General features: G+C 37.8%; 1 protein-coding gene across 3 annotated transcripts in view; it reads left to right on the plus strand.

Annotated features, from left to right (window-relative positions):
* LOC149205902 (protein STICHEL-like) overlaps positions 1 to 14,330 on the plus strand; it is a 139,938-nt gene extending 125,608 nt beyond the window's left edge. For 2 of the 3 annotated variants that reach the window (XM_089395216.1, XM_089395218.1), the window contains 2 exons: positions 13,118 to 13,187; positions 13,417 to 14,330. In XM_089395216.1, coding sequence (XP_089251342.1) covers positions 13,118 to 13,187; positions 13,417 to 13,515 — 169 coding nt within the window. In that variant the 3' untranslated portion in view covers positions 13,516 to 14,330. The remainder of the gene's footprint in view (positions 1 to 13,117; positions 13,188 to 13,416) is intronic. The other variant, XM_089395217.1, reaches the window with a different exon arrangement.
* The last annotated feature ends 5,781 nt before the right edge of the window (positions 14,331 to 20,111 follow it).

The raw sequence follows: 20,111 nt of genomic DNA on the forward strand, positions 1-20,111 counted from the left end.
CATGATCTCATGAAGAGATGGAGCTATTAGTCAAGGCCTTGCACTATGATAATGCTGATGGATATGATGCTATAACAGATGGATTGTTAATCCGGTTTCTCTTATGTGAATTCTTCAAAGATTGATAATAGCCAAACACCTTGTAATGTTGTATGAATACCTCCCTAGTTAAGAGGGAGTGTTGAAGGAAATATAACTAGGTTCAGTCTTCATAAATGTACTTTTGATATTTGTACTTATTCAAGAAAAGAAATATTATTTTTATAATATATGTCAATGAGTTTCTTGCTCATTGAAGTAGTTCTAGCACATGTCAAAGTGCTATAGGTGAGTCAAAGAGTCAAAAGAATTATGTTGAAGACCTTAAGGGCATGTTACATCATGTATAAATATATATTAAAGTCAAAGAGAAAAACCTCCAAGCAAAGTCAAGTCTACTCCTATGCAAAGGCACCATCAAGAAGCTCCTTCAAGCATGCTACACCACCATAGAAACTATTGAAAGTCTGCTCAACAAATCGGCCTCCAAACAACCCTCAATGTCGGCCTACAAACAAGGTGACAAGTCGGCCTTCTAGTTGGCCTAAATGGAGGGACAAGCCTCTATATATAGAGGGCTATCCACTCCTTTATAACGTTTTCAAGGATCTCTGAAATAAGTGAAGACAAGGAGTCGAGATTAGAGTGAGACAAGCCGAAGATAAAGAGCCTCTAGTGCAACAAAAGAGGGAGAAGTCTAAGCGAAGATTGAAGGACTGTTTCTAGGGCAAAACGCAGTCACACATGCGAGTAAAGGAGGGCTTTCTATGGACATAGCAACATCAATATAACAGTCCCATACTTCTAATTGTTTGGGCTTGAAACTTAGGCCTATAAGACCTCTCATTGGAGTGACGAAGAGACTGTCACATACGAAGGAGAAAGGAACCGAATACACTATGAAACCTCCCACATGTGCGAGGTTTAGGGCTGCAGTGCTGCCACATCAAGTCTGCAATCTTACATGAAGAAGAAGCTCGATTGGTGAAGAGAAGAAAAGCATCAGCCTATGTGAGTAGGTACACTTAGGATCAAGAAGAAACATCTCTTATAGAACTAGCATAAGAGAGCCTACCACCAAGGAGTAGGAGAACGAAGTGCCGGAAGGAGGACGAAGTGTCGGAAAACAAAGTGCCGGAAGAAGTGCCAGGGAATAAGGTGCAGAAAGAAGGAAGGACTTGACTTGTGCTTGGAGGATACTCTTGTCAGGGGTCTAGGGTTTGGCATTGATCAATAGAAGCTTCAATAAAAGAAATTCACTCAAGGTTTTTCCTCTCAAGAGAAGAGAGGTTTTGGCCTTGGCAGAGAGCCAACTTCGTGTGTTCTTGTTTTTATGTTTTGTTAGCATTTTGATGATGCACACACATATGCAATAATAATAATAAGAAGAAGAATAAGCTAATAAGGAAAAGTAAAAATACTCCACAAATTGTTATTAAGTAACAAAGAATCACACTACACTACTTTGCCCTAAGATTCTTCAATACTTTCCACACATGTTATGAGAAGGTCACCAACTATAGAAGAATGATCACTGGTTCACCCTTCACTACTTTGATATAAAGATTTGGATCTGCAAAACTCTTTGAAAAACCCATTCTTTGTAGATATGTATCCATCCTAGCATACCAAGCCCTTGGGGCTTGCTTAAGGCCATAAAGTGCCTTCTTTAGCCTGCAGACATGAGTTTCTCTATTATGTACTTCAAATCCCAAGGGTTGTTCAATATATACTTCTTCATCAATGGTGCCATTCAGGAAAGTTGTCTTCACATCCATTTGATGGATGTTCCATCCCATAGTTGTTGCCAAAGAGACCAACGATCTTATAGTTGTGTATCTTGTTGTAGGTGCAAATGTTTCTTCATAATTGATGCCTTCTTGTTCAGAGAAACCGAAACCCCTAGCCACAAACCTTGATTTGTACTTGTCAATGCTTCCATCTGCTGCATGTTTAATCTTGTAGAGTCATTTGGAAGTTACAACAGATTTGTCATTTGGCCTAGTAACAATTTTCCAAACTCCATTTTTCATTATAGACTGACATTCTTCTTTTGTGGCATCTTTCCATTCTTGATGTTTGACAACTTCAAAAGAGGATGATTATGCTTCAATCAATTTTGTTATATAGGCTGCATACCTTGAATATCTTTTAGGCTTTTTACTTTCCTGAATGTTCCTTTAGCTGTAGCATGTCCTTTTGCTTCTTGAAGAGTTGATGTTAACCAAGTGAGTCTCTTACGAGTTTCAGGGATTATGACTCGTTGCACAGGTTCATTGATACCATGTTCTACATGATTAGATATAATATTTTCTTCTTCCCTTGGACATTCTTCAAATATAGGTAGTTCTTCATCATCAAAATCAATAGGAGATCTTTAGACTTCTTGTAGGCAATGTTTTCATCAAAAATCACATCTCTACTTACTTCAATTCAGTGACCTTCCTTGATGTAGATCCTATATGCCTTTGACGAGGTACTATAGCCAACAAATATGCCCTTCATGCTTGTAGGAACCAGTTTCTTCCTTTTATCTTTTGGAATGTGAATGTAGACAGGGCAACCAAATATTCGAAGATGATCTACACTAGGTTTTCTTCCGGTGAACGCTTCTTCAGGAGTTATGTTGTCAAGTATCTTATGAGGACTTCAATTTTGAATATAGACTATTGTTTTGGATGCTTCACCCCACAGGAATTGAGGTAAGTCTTCATCATGTAGCATTTCCCTAAGGCATTCTTCAATTGTACAATTTTTCCTTTTTGCTACTCCATTTTGTTCTGGATTATATGGAACTATCAACTCCCTCTTAGTTCCAGCCTCCTTACAGAAAGCTATGAGTTCTTTTGATGTTTATTCCCCTCCATTGTCTAATCTTAGCGTTTTTATCTTCCTTTCTGTAAGATTCTCCACTTTTACTTTGAATTCTTGAAATTTATCAAATACTTCATCTTTGGACTTAAGTAAATAAGTCCAAGTCTTTCTTGAGTGGTCAATAATGAAAGTCACATAGTATAGATGACTTCCAAGAGATTTTGTAGCCATAGGACCACAAATATCAGAGTGAATGAGATCCAAGATTTCCTTAGATCTTGAAGCGCTGCTTCCAAAGGGTTTTTTTACATTTTTGCCGAGTGCACATCCCTTACAAATTCCTTCATGCTCTTCCTTTAGTTCAGGGACGCCATTTACCTCAGAGTTTAAGGATGGTAAGGTTTTGTAATGAAGGTGTCCAAACCTTCTATGCCAAAGTTCACATGGATTGATTTCAAGGTGATCCCGAGCTTGAGAGAGAGAGGTGTAGGTAATTTGTAGAACCTTCCCTCACAAATCCCAATGATTTTTGCATTATTAATGCTAGAACCCTTAGACCATACCATAAATTTTCTATCTACAAAAGCCCTTATGTCCCCTTTACCTTCTAAACAAGAAATATAAAGTAATTTTTTCTTCAAATTTGGGACATAATATGTTGTTGAGATGTATGTTTCCTCCATCTTCCAGCGGCAATGTGGTTGATCCAATTCCTGTGACTGCATAGTTCTTGTCTCCAAGCTCGACTGAATGAGAAGATATTCCTTTTGATAGAGTCTTTAGTTGTCCATGTTCACCTGTCATATGTCTAGAAGCTCCATTGTCAATTACACAGATAATGTCATCTTAAAAAATACATGTAAGTGCTCAGAATAATCCTTTGTTCTTTGTAGAGGAGGTCTTGGTCATGTAGTTCTTGATAGATAATAAGAGATCCCCAAATGCTTTGATGCCTTGCTTGAGATGTGTTGTCATCATGGAGAACTTCTTCAATGAGAACTTCTTCAAGGATGTAGTGATCTTCATTATGCCCTTTGTCAACCTTAGCTCTGATACCATGTTGAGAAATCAATAGGGCTACAATTGAAGTGATTTCTCTTAAACTTGATAACTGCTTGTGATATTCTTTTACTTTTCTTTCTTATTAGCTTCTTCTTCTCTTATTATTATGTTGTTCTCATCGTCAAATAACTACCAAAACATGAAGATCAAGAGTACATAGGGACACAAGATGTAGGTTGCTAGCTAGGTGAAAACCTCTCCTATAGAGGGAATCCCACAAAATTCTCCTCTTCTTATAGATTCTTCAAATGACGAATTCCAGGACCTCTAGACCAAGACCAAGACCCTTCCATGACCAAGTCAAACCTTCTGGAGGATGAGCTTCTTCTTACCAAGTCAAACCAAGTCAAATCTCTTCCAATTATAGAACTTTGACCCCCAGCTTCAGATTTTGGCCCTCATGGCAGGTCTAAAATCTTCGCCCCCCTGCAACTAGCTGCAACTTTGCACGTGTGGGTGAATTAGGGTTCTTAAGTGTTAAAATTGGCAACTAGGGCCAAACTCCATGCGGTTCATCTTATTTATGGCAACTGATATTTTTCTTGGATCCCTCTCATCGAGAGGTGTAGGATTGATCTAAAGATCATCCGATTCCAATGAGTATTCATGGAGTTATGAATTTATTTGTGTTAATAGACAATTCGTCAAGGTCGTCCGACAACCAAATAAACCCCACATGTGCTCAATGTTTTAGTATAAAAGGAGGTGACTTGATAGTCATTTCCACACGCACCTCTCTCTTGATTTCTCTCCACTTGTCTTGGGTTTTAGTGGAAGAGAGATCTAGGAGGAGGATGCCCTAGTCGCAGTCTGCCCTAACCAAGAGGACGCAGTCAAGAAGGAGCCCTAACCTATACGCTGGTCTCTATACAGTCAAGAAGAAGCCCTAACGCTATCAAGGAGGATAGTCCTAACCTATACATTGGTCTCTATGCAGTCTAGAAGGAGACCTATAGCCCTATACGCTGGTCCCTACTAAGATGCAGTCAAGGAGGATAACAACTTGCCCTAGCCGCAACATAAGGAGGCTGGAACAACATGGAATAGGAGGATTGTTTTGGGGTCCGAGTTGCCCTAATGGAGGCCGAGTATGTGGTGTGCTAGGCCAAGCCCTTAAGGGCTAAACACTGTTGGTTTAGGGCCTGTTTCAGGGTGAAGGAGGGCCGAGTTCCCTTGCTGGAAGAGCCGCAGTCATAGGACTGATTTGAGGGCACTTTGGAAGGGTGCAGATCCATGGAAGGGTAGCCGCAACCCTACACAGTCTTGCTGTAGGGTGCCATTGTAATTACAAGCAGGCCGAAGTTGTTAAAGAGGGCTAGACTGCCCAGAACCACAACAAGAAGGGTCAGCCTCCTAACAAAGGGCAACCGCACTCCTTAACAACAGATCTGGGCAGAATTGAAGGCAGGATATGGGACTGTAATGATGCCCTAACCAGGCCTACATGGCAGCATAGGAGTGGACCTCGAACAATGAGCCAGTACATACATGTATGGTATGTTGGCAGCTAGATAAATGGGACAACTAGGCATGGTGCTTGGTGCAGCAAACAGTGGGACAACAAGCAATCAGAGGAGCAGCAATGGATGGCTGACATGGCAGCAAAGGCACAATTGGAACAACTGCAATTGTGGTAGCAAGGCTATAATTGGGACAACAACTAAGACATGGCAGCAAAGGCATAATAGGGCAGCAGCTATGACATGGTAGCAAAGGCTACAATGGGACAACAACAAAGGCATGGTGTTGCAAACTCATTGGATAGTAGCAAGGTGCAACTATGGCACATGGGACAGCTGTGGTAGCATGGTGCAACAATGACGCATGGGACAACAGTAGCAGCATAAGGTGCAACAATATGATGAGTGCAGCAGGGTCATGAGGTCCAACATGGTGCAGCACGGTGAGGTGCAGCATGATGACGAGATGCAACACAATGATAGGTGAAGGAGTCACCTTGGAGAATCAGTTGAAGCAACATGTGTTCAACTGATTTCATGTATCATCTTCTTAAAGATGATCTATGCTCTTATCTAGATAAGTCAAAATTTTGACTTCTGTTGTAAATGTACCATCTCTCTCTCTCTCTCTCTTTGCTGAACTATTGAAGAACATATAAGAAGAATTGATCAAGGGTTTCCCCACATTGGGGTTTGTCCTTGGCTAGCGCCACATCTTGTGTCTTCTTGTCTTGGCTTGTCTTCTGCGATTTACGTTTATGTTCTAACTGCAGTTTACTTTAATAATGTGATTGCTAATTTGGAAAAGATATTGAGCTAACTGTGAAAATTGAAATAAATTGCTCTAAGCATAGAACATACCTAAAATTAACATTAAGGCTTCCTCTTTTCTTCGCTTGGGTTGCTTCATCTTCAAAAGCTTTTAGGCGACCAAATCAACTTCTTCTCTTCCAATTTCAACCCTTCCTTGATGACTTGAAAATTTCGGCCCTGATGCTGCATAAACCGTAGCCTTACTTCGCACGTGTGAGAGAAAGCGAGTGTAAAAATCAGAAATTTCGACTTCCTTTTTCCTTCTAGTCCTTCGCTTGCCTTTTTCCTTCTTGTTGTTGCTTCCTTGATGAAAGAGTGTGTGATGCTCCAAATGAGGTTGAATGTTCTCTTATATATAGCCTTTTCCAGGGGGACGAATTGCCCTAATTAGGCCGACTTCTCCACTGCTAGGACGAATTGGTCTTGGAGGGTAATTTGACACTTTTGACTCAAAATTAATTCGTTTGACATGTTACAAGATGCCCAATTGGGTATTTTACATATGACAATGACTATTGACTTCTTGACTATATGAAAAACCCTAGAAGCACACAATGGGTGTTTGATCTAAAATAAATTGACCTTGAGCATGAAACTCATGCTATATAAAATAATAATAATAATAATTTTCTTTTTCTTTTTACAATATACAAGAATCAAGAGCACATATGAAGATTGAACCTAGTTACATATTTCAACGCATGGTAACAACAAAACATAAAAGTCAACCTTAGGTGCACTACTAAGGGATTAATACATAAAATATCATCATCCAGCTTTAGGAAAGTTTAGATCACCATCAAATCAGATATCATACTCCCCTTGTAACTCAAACTTAGGAAATAACACATCAATGATGGTACTAACATCATCAAACACATTTCACCTAGGTGATGTTTAGCAAATGTTACATCATTAAGTTATATCACCTAGTAAAATCCCACAAAGGCAACATGCATCATCCCTCTATAGTAACATCATAACAAAGAGCTAACACATCCTATCATCAAGTGTGCCCCTTGTCACAGATCCAACACATGAGGACCATAAAAAGAGTCCCTTGTAGTGACACCAATAGCACCACATCACCAAAAGGCACTAGGAAACTCCAACAATCATGAATCTTCTATCTCCTAAGTCCTAACGCCATCATGTAACCCCTTGGGGGGCTAGAACCATCATCCATATTCAAGATAAACATATCAACCATACAATAATGAGACATTATTCACAACTATAAGATATGGAATCAAGGGGTGATCAATAAGGCAAGCACACATGAGAAGACCACCAAACCAACACATGCAACTATTCAACCAAGGATATATGAGACTCCCTAATCAAAGATCTCCATCAAATGATATGATGCCATGAAGATGTTGATGTTTTGGGTAGCATCGAGAGTATTCTCATGTGTGGGGCAAGTGGGCTAAGTGATGGGGCTTTGCACCCATAGACCCATGGTATTCTGATAACCCATGGTATTGCACGCTTTGGAAAAGTGTAAGGACAAGGGTGAGTGATTCATTCTTGTGGCTGGAAAGGGAGTGCCTTGTGGAGGAGATGGTTGAGTAGGCCTGAGACCCCTTGAGGGTTGAGAGGGCCTGTGGAAGGTGATCGACAAGAGAGCATCTTGTGGAGAATGTCAAGTAGGCCTTAGACCCCTTGAGGGAAGAGAGGGCTTGTGGAAGGTGGTCGACAAGAGAGCATCTTGTGGAGGAGAACGCTGAGTAGGCCTCAAATTTTTGGAGGGCTAAGAGGGCTTGTGCTAGGACTTAGATCTGTGGAGGGTTGAGAGCAATGTTATCAGAACCAAACCATTGACCGAACCAGAAAACCCTTTGTATCAGGAACCGATCGGAATCAGACTGAAATTGGTAAAAAAATCGGACCAAAAAACCGGTCGACCAAAAACACATAAATATTCAAATTTTAAAGAAAAACATATACATTCATTTGCGTCCATATGAATCGAAATCATTTATGCACAAATAAGCAAAATTTCTCATTTATATAGCATGTAAGGGTGCACATGACCAAAATAGCATTGAGTGTAATCCGTCTTTGAATTGAAAATACATCAACAAATAGACTCTAGATGACCTCTAGCATCCCAATAAAATCATGCTACAAAATGCCTACCTATCATCAAAATCATTGCATATATTGGGATTTTCATCATCAATATCACCCTCTAAGCATTAAAATAACATAGAAAAAATGTAGCATGTCGAGTCAAGATTTGTTTGAGTAATGGGTACATTTTTAGTAGGATCGTGATAGAGGAGTTCGACAACCAATGCCACTAACATCAAGGTACATAGAGGGTTTGGTGTTCTTGATTAAATACTAGTTCCATACCCTCCTACATGACCAAACCCGATGGAAACATTGCAATCCCCCCAATCCTGAAATCCTGAAAAACTATTAAGTCTGCTATATTTTGAGTGAGATCTAAAATTCTACTTTCTCCATATGAAATCCAATGAGGTCGGAACCACTTTCAAACATCCTGAGTCATTTCATGGTAATGTTAAAAATTTAAGGAAGTAAAAGTATGAAAATGAAAGATAAAGGAGAATGTCACTTTTACTTTAAGGATTTAACATTACCATGAAATGCATAACAATACCAGGGCCATAGGCTTGAATATTAGGCTTGCCCCACTCAAAAATTCCCATTTTTTCTTAAAAAAATTGTGTTGCAAACATCTTTGATCAACTAATATGGAATTAGATGGTTTGGTACAAAAATGGTTGGTTCGGTGAAAAAAGTCTGGTTCGGCACCAAACCTGCCATTTCCAGGTACAAACCTCTAACCGGACCAGTTTGGTCCCCATACCGATCGGGCTAGCCAGTTCCACCAGTTCCAGTCCAGTTTTGACAACACCAGTTGAGAGGGCCTGTGGAGGGCCTGAGCAAGAGCACAGAGATGTGCAAGGGCACAAGACATTGAGAGAGATTCTCTCAAGTAAGAAAGAGATATACATAAGTGATATTGTAGGTTCGCTGTAAGTGAGATACTTAGTTGTGTTGAGTTCGAGAAAAGAGCATAGAGAAACAAAGGAGATTTAGGTCAACCATATCAACGACGGATCTAGGGCTTGATTTGCCAAATCAGATCCAAGGTAATTGTTGTATATGTAATTTCCTTGAGGGCCATTATCACTGTTATGAGAGTCCTAGATTCTTGTTGAAGGACTAATAAGAATTATATTTTGGGGCTGAAATTTTGTGTTTACTATGCATGATCTAATTGTTGGTTTTACAAGTTTCGTTGTGCTAAATTTGTTTCTTGTAAGCCCTTCGGGGGCTAGAACCATCATCCATATTCAAGATAAACATATCAACCATGCAATAATAAGACATCATTCACAACCATCAAATATGGAATCAAGGGGTGATCAATAAGGTAAGCACACATGAGAAGACCACCAAACTAGCACATGCAACCATTTAACCGAGGATAAATGAGACTCCTCAATCAAAGATCTCTTTCAAATGACATGATGCCATGAAGATGTTGATGTTTTGGGTAGCATTGGGAGTATTCTCACGTGCGGGGCAAGTGGGCTAAGTGATGGGGTTTTGCACCCATAGACCCATGGTATTTTGATGACTCATGGTATTCTGATAACCCATGGTATTGCACCCTTTGGAAATGTATAATATAAGGGTGAGTGATTCATTCTTGTGGTTGGCAAGAGAGCTTTTTGTGGAGGAGAAGGCTAAGTAGGCCTTAGACCCCTTGAGGGTTGAGAAGGCCTATGGAAGTTGGTCGGCAAGAGAGCATCTTGTGGAGAAGGTTGAGTAGGCCTCAAACCATTGAGGGTAGAGAGGGCTTGTGCAAAGTGGTCAACAAGAGAGCATCTTTTGGAGGAGAAGGCTGAATGGGCCTCAAATTTGTTGAGGGCTAAGAGGACTTGTGGTAGGCCTTAGATTTGTGGAGGCTTGAGAGGGCCTATGGTAGGCCTTAGATCTGTGGAGGGCCGAGAGGGCCTGAGCAAGATTACAAAGATGTGCAAGGGCACGAGACATTAAGAGAGATTATCCGAATGAGACATTGAGAGAGAGATTCTCTCAAGTAAGAGATTTGCATGAGTAATATTGCAGGTTTGCTGTCCTATGAGTGAGATACTCAGTGGCGTCGGGTCTGAGGAAAGAGCACAGAGCAAGAAAGGAGATCCAGATCAATCATATCAAGGACAGATCTAGGGTTGTTGGATCAAATCCAGGGTAATTGTTGTATATGTAATTTCCTCGAGGGTCGTTATCCCTTGTACAGGAGCCGTAGATTCTTGTCAAAGGACTAATAAGAATTGTGTTTTGGGGTTAAAATTGTGTGTTTTATGTGCATGATCTAATTGCTGGTTTTATAAGTTTCATTGTGCTAAATTTGTTTCTGGTTCATTAGTAGTGTAAATCTAATTGGAAGCTATTACTAAATTTGGTATGTGTGTGTGTGCACTGAGTCTAGTGCTCAAAATCTAACATGGTATTAGAGCATTGTCTTTGAGAAGGTCAATTGGATTTGAGATTTGCACAGGGGACAACTTTGAGAGGGGGTTGTAGGAACTGTTGTAGGTAGTAGCAGTGTTTTGAAGACCCATGCCAAGAGAGTTGGCTAACTATGGTAGACTGCTTGTATGGGCTGTGAAAGCCAGGATCAACAAGCCTCGTCAGACATGGAGCAAATCGTTCACACAAGTTGTGGACATGTGTAGCTTGGTGCGTAGATAGAGAGAAATGGATGAGAGATTCATTCATCAGATGTGCTAGGATCTTGAGAGGAGATCAATACAAGAGAATGAGAGATTTATTATGGTCTAGGTGTGAAGGTATTGTGAAGATTTGAGTTTGGAGGAGCCGAGTAAGGGCCAAATATGTTCTTGTGATAAGAGAGGGGTTGAGAAGGTAGGGCCGAGATGGTCAGAGGGCTATGATAGCCATTGGAGATCCAAGTGAGAAACTTGGAGTGAAGGTCAAGTAGAGACCTTCAGGGTTGAGAAGGCCTGTGATTTGAAGTCAAAGTGAGTCAAGTTTCAAAGGAAGTGAGTAGGCTCAGGATGGAGTCAGTCTTTAGAGGGAGTCAGCAGGCTCAAAGGGAGTCAACAACTCAGAGGAAGACAACCCTAAGGTTCAAGAAGTCATGGTACAAGATGGTCATGCAGGATGCTCAAGAGCGGGAGGCTTCTAGGAGCATGGTGTCTTCGAAGAAGGGTCGTTGTCATATGGAACATTTTGTGTCATATGGAACATTTGTGGTAGTAGATTGAGGGTGGAAATGTGTTCCAGGTTCGAAGGCAAAACCACTTCTGGGTTGGTATTGTGAGAATACATCCCTCGCTAAGAGGGAATGTTGATGATTTGGGTAGCATTAGGGGTATTCTCACATGTGGGGCAATTGGGCTAAGTGATGGGGCGTTGCACTCATAGACCCATGGTATTCTGATGACCCATGGTATTCTGACAACCCATGGTATAGACCCATGGTATTGCATCCTTTGGAAAAGTACAAGTACAAGGGCCATATTTTTTGTCTACCAATCCATGAAGATAGAAGAAAATAAGGGATAGAGCTTTGAGGAGTCTAGGACCTTGGTAATTAATAGTATTTTTAAGAAGTAAAAGTGACATTCTCCTTTATATTACCTTTTCTATCCTTAAATTTTTAACATTACCATTAATTGTTTAAGATTGGTTTCAACCTCATGAGACTTCATATGGAGAAACTAGACTTTCATATCCCATTCAAAATTCAGCACACTGAACTGTTTTCAGGTTTTTAGGATTGGCAGGATTATAACATTTCACTATATTGCACTATGATGAATTTGCATGGGATGGATTGTTATTGTTGGGATTTTATCATTATTATTTTTATATTTTATAATTTTAGAGATGGGGATCCCTATGCTAGGGACCCTGACATCCCCCCCATCCTTGAATTTTCCTAAAATGTGGGATGCGCTCTTGTGCATCTCCTTGTTCCCGCGCTCCCCCATCTCGGAAATTTGGTGGAACATAGGTATTTATGGGCTGTGGGCCTCTTTTACTGTGGACATGGTTAGGGTACGTGTCTGACAGGTGTTTGTCATATGTCTGACATGTGTTCGGCATGTGTCCTGTGAACAGAACATGTGCCAAACACGTGTTGGACATGTGTCCTCGCATATTGGTGTCCGACATGTAGGATATGGGACACGAGCCCTGTTTGGACGTGTCCTGTTACTTATGGATTTAGTTATACAATCTTTCCCTTATTAGTACATTTGGTTCATAGAAATGTATATGCTGATCAGTAATATTTATCCCATCCTATTTGGCTAGTCAATGTCTTTGAAGTTTGTATGTTTTATGGCATTATGGGAGTGAGACATGACAGAATCATGCCAAGGTTTTCTATCCCATCTTTCTTCATGTAAGATGTCTATTCTATGGTCTCTTTTCATGTAATGTTTTGATCTCACTCTTCACTTGTGAACCATTTTACTGCACATGATTCACTGTCTACATGTTTTGCTGATAATTGGTCCCTGGAGAAATAGTTAACCCTATCTGTGTTTGGTGTTAATCTTCTCAGCTGCTTTGGAGAACCTTTGCCTGGGTTAATCTGTCCTCTATGAGCTTGTTATTGCCTGCCAAAATTGGAAGAGAATTGAACCACATGTTTTTTTTACTATGAATGCTATTTTCTGTCATGGTGAAGGCACGGAGAATTACAAAACATGCTACCTTTTCTACCCGTCAGAAGATGGGTGTTTGCATTTTTTTGTAGATATCTCACAATTTTTTCATGGCAGAACCTTTGGATAAGCTTCATGTTTTCTTTCTTTCATTGCGTTTGGGTTTTGGTTAATATGTGTTGCTTTCCATCACTCAATAACTTTCATTTTTTGTTATTGTTGTCTGTGTCCCAAAATAAATAGGACATGTGGATCTGACTCAAACTCTGGCGGTATTCTTTGTTGGAAAGTGCTCAAATTTGATCAGGAAAAGGTTTTTTGCCAGAATCACCTTAAAGCTCCTGGGTCCTTGCTTCAATGTTTGCACAACAATTTTAGTTGGCTTTTTATAGCAGATAGAGACAGCTTGTTTTTATATTCATGGTTTTATGCAATGTAATTTGTAATAATTAGATATTTTGGATATTGCCTCTTTGCATGCGTGGCAGCTTATCACTGTAAATGAAAGTAACTTTCTTGTGATTGCATGTTTCTATTGTCAGGCAAAGCAGCAAAAAAGACGACGCCGGAGAAAATCTGGTTTGCTTTTATGGGTTGTGCCTTGTGCCAAGGTTAAAAGTCACACCAGGCACCAATGGTAAGAACAGAAATATCCTAAAAAAATAGCTAAACAAATACTGAGCTCAGAGTTCAGGATATAATGTGTACACATTGTTGTTCTTTGGAGAACAAGCTAGCATTATTCATAGGCCTGCATTTTGCAACCTGGGTTTAATCAACGGGCATATGTAACTGCAAGGATATAATATGCAAGGGTACGCTTATTACATGCGTCGGGTATCTTTATGTTTTTCTCCATGGATCAGTGCTATGGATGGCATAGTTCCAGTACAATCACCTGGTTAACATGCAAAATATTAACAGCATCAAAGTTTTACTCATGTAAGATCGAGATTGCTGAATCTGAGGGTTGTTCCCTTTCATTAGAATTGGATGCAAATCTGATTGGAAGCACAATTCCATTTACAAAGCAAATGGATGTTGTTGGACTGGTGTAGCTTAAACTACGTGCATAATATATGCCTCTATTGGAAGCATCACATTTTATATGTTCTGGATTGTTCTGGTTCTGATTTAGCATCTAGACGTATATTCATCTTGAATTTGCGCTTATCCATGACTCCAGCATGGGTGGTTTGAATTCTCAACTTCTCTATTTTAAGTCAGGAAAGAGAAATTTGCAGGAAAGTTACTCCATGAGTAAAGTTCAGTCTCTCTAAAACTGATTTTTCATCATTCTAATGGCAGTAAAATGGATATATTTTACATCTTCAATGTGAAATAGGAATTCAAATTCTATTTTGTATTTGGAGACAAAACAGATTGTTGTTTGAAGCCTCATGTACACAATAAGATCATGGTGAATAAAAACAATACTATTACTTATTGTTGTTCAGAGCATGTGTATTGGCTTAGATTGTGGTCCAATGTGATCTTGTTTGAATTTGGAGGTCATAGGTGCTACAAATTCTTATCTATGCTCTTGTTTAAAAGCCGTTTTGGAATTCCTGACATCAGGTTTTACAGGTATTACTATCTAAAGAATAAAACAACTTGGAGATGGTTTATCTCAAAGTTATCACAGTAATTAACTTTGGTATACTGCAAATTTATTTAGTCTTACAGTGCAAATTTTTAGGGAAGTCGAATGCAGGTAAGGATCAAAATGTTACATTGCTTGGTCTATGTTGAAATAAATAATATTACATTATCAAAATTGGGGTCCTCTTATAGATAGGCAAATCATGGATGGGCCTCAGTGGAAACACAAGTGTTTATTTTGTTTGGTTATTGTTGGGCTTACACTAATTTGAACAATATAGGAATTATCTTATAGATAAGCACGGTTAGCGAACAACTCAACTTTGAATTCATGATAACTAGATAAGATACACATCACAATATGAATAAAATGAAACTAAAATAATTTAAACAACCAACCAATATACCCTGAATTTACAACCTTATTAAAAGGTATAGTTAATGTAACCAAGGAAAGATGAACGATATGATTCCTATATGTTCATATTCGATATATACTTACAAAGAATCAGGGCATAGGAAAAGATAGAATCGGAAGAAATCCATCATGATTCTTGGTGTTCTGTGTGAACAATTGTGTTATCCAATTACACTAGAATTCCACATTGTTACTCTATGTAATCTATGACAAAGTTAGTGCACCACATTGCATCAAAATTTTTAGGATTGAATTTTTTTATTGCATGATGAGGCCACGACACTAGACTAGGAGATATGAACTCTAGCATGCTACCACACATAATGTTGTTTTCATTTTGATCTGTATCAAAGTCTGATAATTGCAGTGTGTCCTATGCTGAGTTGTCTACACTAGTCCATGTCTTTAATGCAGCAACCAAGTTTGTGCACTCATGGTTAGAAGGTTTCAGATCAAAACTATAGTTAATGTGATTGCAATTATCACTTAGTTGATCTCTAGTGTCATCTGTGATCACATTTCCATGCTTGGTAGTTGTTGGTCCCCAACAATTGTCCCGCAAATTGACGAGACTTTAATTTGCGAGACTTTGCTTTGATCTATTATAAGGGGAAAATTCCTTTTAGATTGATTTGATAAAGTTTAAGGCTTTATCTAGTTTCTTAGTTTTTATGTTGTAGAACTGTCTCCTTAATCTTTGTGCCAACTCCAATTAAAATCTCTTTAGGAATATAATGATAAATTATTTCTTGTATTTCTCTTACCATGGATGGGTGATAGAGCTTCAAGCAATCCGTGTTGAACACTAGATGAATTCCCATACAAGTTGGTTGATTCACCTTAAACCTGTTCTCTCCAATCTACTCCATGAAGGTGTGTGTATAGGCCATATTTGAGCATATCTAGTATTTTATCATATCTGAAGTACTTTTTCTAAAGTTAAACCTATTCTCTTTCTCCTCTATGAAATTGATGAGTAACCTCCTATATGAAGTTGATGATGATTGTAGTGTTAATCATCTTTGGCCATGCTTTTTGGTTGGACCTTTTGCAAAAGTTCTCATTCTTGATAATGAGATATTTTGGATGTGGCTAATGAACCATGTTACTTGCGCGTATGCAATGACTAATCTTTGTCATTGTTTCTTGAGGAATATGATCTAGAATAACTAATAGATCCTTGGCCAGAATCAAAGGCACATTTCAAGAGGTGAAGCACCCATCACTTTCCAAACACTACACGTTTATAACTATGTTGCAAACATGTGATGTTGACATTCCATGTCTGTTTTTGATGGTTGACAATAAGATTTTTTTTTAACTATGGTAGAATTTACTACCTCTATTTATCCATTGCTCTATGGATGGAAGGCAATGCATCTCTTTAAGTTGGTATCCATCAATGCCTACAACACATTAAAAATATTGAGAACTTAATATATTTGCTGGAGATGATTGATGATGGCAGGTCAAACTACACCTGAACTTGTTCAAGAACAATTGGGTTTCACACTTTGCTTACTTTGCTGAAATTAACTTCTTGCAAGATATCATGAATCAAAATAGGAGAGTAGTGTTAAGTATCTTTCATATTTAAGTAGATTGTACATGAACCCAAGATGGATTTGGTATTGATCCACCAAAGATCTCACCAAAGATTCAATTTGGTTGCCATTGTAGAACATTTTGACAACATTTGAGTTTCATGGGAATGGTGATTTGCCTACCCAAAGTCATCGTACATTTCTCCGACGTTGCAAAAACCCACTTATTGTGTTAGAACACAACCATGTATAGTTCAACTGGCATGCGACATAGTGTGTTTAGTACAATATTGTAGTATACAATAACAGCAATAAATTTCATTAAATGTACTTCTTAAATTGTTATAAAGAAATGAAATTCAATTTATTGATATTATATCATTAACGACAACATTGTTTGGTAACATTCTACAATGAGAAAAAATTAGGAATGTAAATTAATGTCATGTGTGCAATTATGAAAAATCGTCATTAGATTCTACGTGGAGAGGAATGAAATCCATATGATCACTGGCATTGCAACATGCTTGATTAGTAATTTATGGGTAAATTTAAATATTTACATTTACACTCCTAACTTTCTCGAAAATTTGATAATGAATTTGGCAGATACATAGTATTTACACAAAACATGCTTGGACAAATTCCTGGAAAATTAGAGCAACATTAAACTTTGGCAGTCACAAGGCCTCTTAGGTCAGGCATTCTGTCCATTATGGCACTTCCAATCTTTCCAATCTATTACTAAGCCTTTGGATATTGTGCATTGGTGATAAATGTTAATTCATCTCTGACATAAATGTACACTATCCTTAATTGTAGAATGCTAATTCACCCCTTACAGAGAAGTATGCAAACATGTAAGGGAAACTAAGCAAATTTCACTCGTCAATTTGCTTGTCAAAATAATCATCTCATTTTCACCACCATTGTCTCTTGATATGACAACTTGGTGCAGTTCTTGTGTACGGAATTTACTAGTATCGAAAAACTGTGTGTCTGGACTTAAGTACGATCATAATCTAATGGGATAATTTTGTTAATACCAATGTTTCCATTGTGTTAGATAGGTTAATTTTTTTTTAAACAATAAAAAACACATGATAATGTGTTTTTTTCTTTTCCTTTCTTCGGTTAAATGAATTAAAATATTCTTGTTTCTTTCGAATTAATAAGATATCCATGAAAAAGAGGTCCAAATGTTATTTGTCTTATAAAATATTATAAATAATTACATTGTACTCCAAGTTCAAGACTTCTCTATACTGTGTTTGAGTCTTACATTCCTTGTAGTTGTCTTTTTTGGGAGCAATGAACCTTAATTTAATATTTTAGTGCTAAAGTTTTTTTTTTATAAACTTGGCATGATATATTCTTTATAACTTCCTTTTTTGGATCTATGAACCTTGGTTTGCTATTTTAGTGCTAGCCTTTAACTTTGTTTCTATTTGTGTGCGAGTTTTTTTATTTACATTTTGTTGAACGTTATTTTCACAATATTTTTTGAAATTTTATGAAGTGATATTTTCATGTTTGTTATTTTTGGTTTTTCTTTTAAATTTCTTGTATAATGAAGTTCATTTTTTCTGTACTCACATATTTTTCTTATGATAGTTACAACAATATCCTTTAATCATGATAACAAAGACTCCAAAGATGTGGATAATATGCTATGATCCTTGAGAATATGCTATGATCCTTGAGAATATACTATGATCCTTAATCTTGATAATGGATAACAAACAATATATCCAAAAATATGCCCAGAAAGCCCCAATACTTTATTACATTTAAAGTCTTTAAGATAGTGTAACACCGTACAATAATCTTTTTATGGAAGGATTAGCTCTTGTTCACGTGCTCTTTCGAGGATGTAAACTTGAAATAAGCAAGGCTTGAGTACAATGACAATTACTCGACAATTGCCATAAGGAGGACTCCATCCTTATTTATAGTTACCTATCAAACTCTAACCATAACCATTAGTGGCTTGTACATTAATCAATGAGCCATCATACATTTATTTAATGATAAGTACCTAGTGGGTCTTATTTAATAATAACCAACATAGTAAACATAGTCCACATTACATTAAATGGTCAACATAGTTATCCTATTATTATCTAATGATCCCTTAGTCCCCCATTACATCACTAAAGGGTTCTCATCACTCTATCACCCTTTGAAAAGCACTACCCTCAACTCTTACATTTATAAGGTACATCCATAAGCCAACGCCTCATGTATGGACACTATCGTCCATGTTGGAAAAAAAGTCACCTAACAAATGCATCCATAATATTGGGTCCCTTGTACTAATGTTGTTGTTCATGCTTAGAATGAAGTAGTCTAGGAAGTTTTCCCATAAGCTTGGGTCCCATGTATAGGTGTGCATCCTGGCTCCCTAGTGTGATGACACATGAACTTGATGGCTGAATGCTTTGCTAAAGATCAACATGGTGATGTGGATCAAAATATATTTCCACATAGAATTAAGCCCATCCCAATCCATATAGATTTCCACATAGAATTAAGACCATCCCAATCCATATGGATGTAATGGTTTGGACATGAATCTAGAGGGAACATTTCCATCAAAGAATATACAAACTAAAAAATTGTAGCCATAATTGACTCATGACTTCCCTCAGTGATGGTCTCTTCATATGGAGGAGTTTCACCATCAAAGAGAAGTTGAAAGTAATTGTCTTTGCATAAGTAAAAACATGTCCATTTACCATTCTTTACAAGTTTCTTCTAAATCATACCATGAAAATATTTTGTATATCTTTTTTTCAATACATCCAATAATCCATTGTAACTACATCTTGTGGTTTTTCTAGGGTTTTAAGGGTTCAAGTTGAATAATTGTGATTTTCATGATACTTCTTGAAATCCATATAATGACCTCAATTAAAAAAAATGGTACAATCACTTGCCTTCAAGTGGCACTAGTCCAATTGCAATCTAAATCATAGACAATAATATAATTGCACTACAAGAATTTCTCACAAGGGTTTTGAGTCACAACATAAAATTCTTGTAACTTCACAATGCTTTTGGCGATCACTATTTTGAAATGACATGTCTACTTTGCTTCTAATGGCACTTGGTTTCGTCGCAATATGATTCATAATCAAAGATATAATTACACCTTGCAAGGGTTTTAATCACAAATTAAAATAGTTGTAACTTTTGTGGCACTAATTAGACTCTTATATGATTATGATTATGAAATTGCATTGTGACTCTACTACTAATGGCATTAGTTTGGCTAGAGTATGGTGGATACGCCAAGAGAAAACCTACCATAAAAATAAGAATTTTTTTCCCCCTCTCATTGGCTTAAGAAAGTGTTGTAATACCACTTATGTTCGTTGATAATGAAAATGAACAACCAACAATATACCGAAGAATGTGATAGAAATACCCCTTCATTAAATCCAAAACCTTTAAGAAAGGTTAACTCATGTCCACATGCCCCTTCAAGGGTGCAATCTTCAAATGAGAAATGCTTTGATACAATGATAATTATTTAATATATTTGATAAGGAATAATCCATCATATTTTATAGTTACATAGAAAACCATATCTTAACCATTAGTATCCCATACATTAATGATCAATCCATATTGCATTTCTTAAATGGCAACTACCTAGTGGCCCTTATTC

This window comes from Pinus tabuliformis, chromosome 1_2 (assembly GCF_031772625.1).
Source record: "Pinus tabuliformis cultivar Carrire ecotype Pingquan chromosome 1_2, CPIR1, whole genome shotgun sequence".
Taxonomy (NCBI): Eukaryota; Viridiplantae; Streptophyta; class Pinopsida; order Pinales; family Pinaceae; genus Pinus; species Pinus tabuliformis.